This window comes from Belonocnema kinseyi, chromosome 7, assembly GCF_010883055.1.
Source record: "Belonocnema kinseyi isolate 2016_QV_RU_SX_M_011 chromosome 7, B_treatae_v1, whole genome shotgun sequence".
Classification (NCBI taxonomy): Eukaryota; Metazoa; Arthropoda; class Insecta; order Hymenoptera; family Cynipidae; genus Belonocnema; species Belonocnema kinseyi.
Genome location: NC_046663.1, coordinates 130101405 through 130103523, shown reverse-complemented (window position 1 = coordinate 130103523; position 2119 = coordinate 130101405). Strand labels below are relative to the sequence as shown.

The 2119-nt window shown below is 37.1% G+C and overlaps 1 protein-coding gene across 1 annotated transcript; it reads left to right on the top strand.

Annotated features, from left to right (window-relative positions):
- The first annotated feature begins 539 nt into the window (after positions 1 to 539).
- Positions 540 to 2093, top strand: LOC117176899. The gene is made up of 6 exons (XM_033367271.1): positions 540 to 622; positions 766 to 909; positions 998 to 1063; positions 1177 to 1418; positions 1505 to 1629; positions 1717 to 2093. The coding sequence occupies exons 1-4, from the start codon at positions 553 to 555 to the stop codon at positions 1236 to 1238; spliced, it is 342 nt and encodes a 113-aa protein (XP_033223162.1). The 5' UTR covers positions 540 to 552; the 3' UTR covers positions 1239 to 1418; positions 1505 to 1629; positions 1717 to 2093.
- The last annotated feature ends 26 nt before the right edge of the window (positions 2094 to 2119 follow it).

Genomic DNA, 2119 nt, shown 5'->3' with positions numbered 1-2119 from the left:
TTTTTTCGTGTTATCTGCTGCTGATTCTACATATTTTACAAAAATTTCCTCATTTCAGCGCGACGCAGTAGACGAGATCAGAATTATTCTCGTAACCTCGGTGAAAGCAGCAAAGTTTAACTTTTTACTGTGAATTTTTAAAATCTGGTGTCCCGATTTATAGCTCGAATTCTTTAATACTTTGCCTTTTTCCCATTACTGCTACGGACGTCGTAGCAGACGACAGCAACAAAATTTAAATTAATTTTTTTCTGTGATATTAGTGCATTATAATATCTTAAAAAGCTCATGCTTGCAGAAGGCATCCCTGTTTTGTGACGCGACTAAATTCAGACTGGTTCCGAAAGTATGAATTTTTTGTTTGTTTGTTAGAATCCGGGAAATATGTGCATTATCTGCGAAGTCCGGTACGACAGCAGTAAAGACAAGTACGTGGTCGCGTACGCTGAATGGTTAGAGAAGCAGCTGAATTCTGAAGAAATCAGGAAGGCCATTAGCACAAAAGGAATGCTGAAAATAAAATGGCCCAGCTGCAGAATTGGGCCACCACGCATGATGAAAAGGGAACTTACTGAAAAAACGGAATGGGACGAAATTCTCATCATTATTCTCCCATGCGGAGGTAAAGAACGATTTCAGAAAGTTTTATTGTTAAAACATGTAGGTTTCAAAATTTATTCTAATTGCAGTGTTGAACTTACCAGGCAAATAGAAAAAATTGCAATATTTAGAGATACATCGTTAATATGAAATTTGTTTTGGTAGAGCTGAGAGGAGAATTCAAATCCAATTCCGGACTCCTGGCGAAAGTAGCGGCTGTAATGGCTGAGGGTCGTGTTCGTCAGGATTTAAAAAAAATCACGCCCAGTTCTTCCCAGGAGCTGCACCATACATCCGTGCAAAAAATTCGTACATTTTATTATTGTTACACGAAAAATTGTTATGTTTTCTAAAAGATACTGTAGTTATAATTAAAGTATGTATCTTCTTTTTTCAGATGAGAACAAACAAAGCAGCAATAAGGTCCATAGAAAGAACTGTAGATTTAAAATCATTGAAGGAGGTAAGCACAAATTTAAAATGTACATATACGCACGCATGCCCTACAAAGCTCGGTCGGAAAAAATGTTCAAAAGTGTAACAAAAAGTCCTCCTTTACTTTTATTTATATTCTAGAACTGTGTCGAATTAGAGGACGCAGCCGCAAGAAACGATATACCCGACGATATATCGAATAGCGACTCGGAAATGGTCGTCTTTCAATGCGAAGAAGATGACCAACGATATGATGACCTACTTCTTCGACAGAGACACGATGGAGAGGTCATATGTTACAGGAGGGGCATGCAATGTCCATGTACGTAAGGGGATACTGGCATTATCCAAGCTGGATAGAGAAAAAGTGGACGCAATAATATGTAAGTAATCATAATGATGTTGTTATACCTATAAACACACATCAATGAAACATGTAATAAATATTATTCAACAAATTTATTCATAGGTTATGTAAGCGGCCGCTTTCCTCGGCTGTAGAACCCAAGGAAGATTATTTTGGAGACTATCAGGGCAAAATTGAATACTGTCCAAAAAAGCGAAGAAGAGGGCAGCAAACTTAAAACGAGGGGGGTGAGTAAGGAAGCTCTCAGTTCACATTTGTGCTGCTAACGACGTAATTCAAGCTTTACACTAACGTAAAATAATGTTTTGTTATAGATCTGTAGCAGAGGCGCCAAGTTTAAAGGCTGGATATTTCGACACCTGTTAAAGCGAAAAAAATGTAATATAATATAATTATATAATATAATATAATCAATGAATTCGGCGAATTCCCTGAATTCCACGAACTTAGTTCCGTCAAATCTTTTAATTCGGCAAATATTGTGAATTCCATGTGTACAGTTTTCTTCGTAAAAACACTTTAATACATGTATATTGGAATACATGTTTGCAATTTTACCTCACGCTTATATTGTAGAAGTATTTCAGAAGTGTTGTACAATTCGAAACATTATTAAGAGTGTACCAGGTGTATACATATGAAACCGGTATTGCCATTTAGCGGCCAGTAGGCACACTTGTAGGCACTGTCGGAACTTACCATTTGTGCTAATTGGCG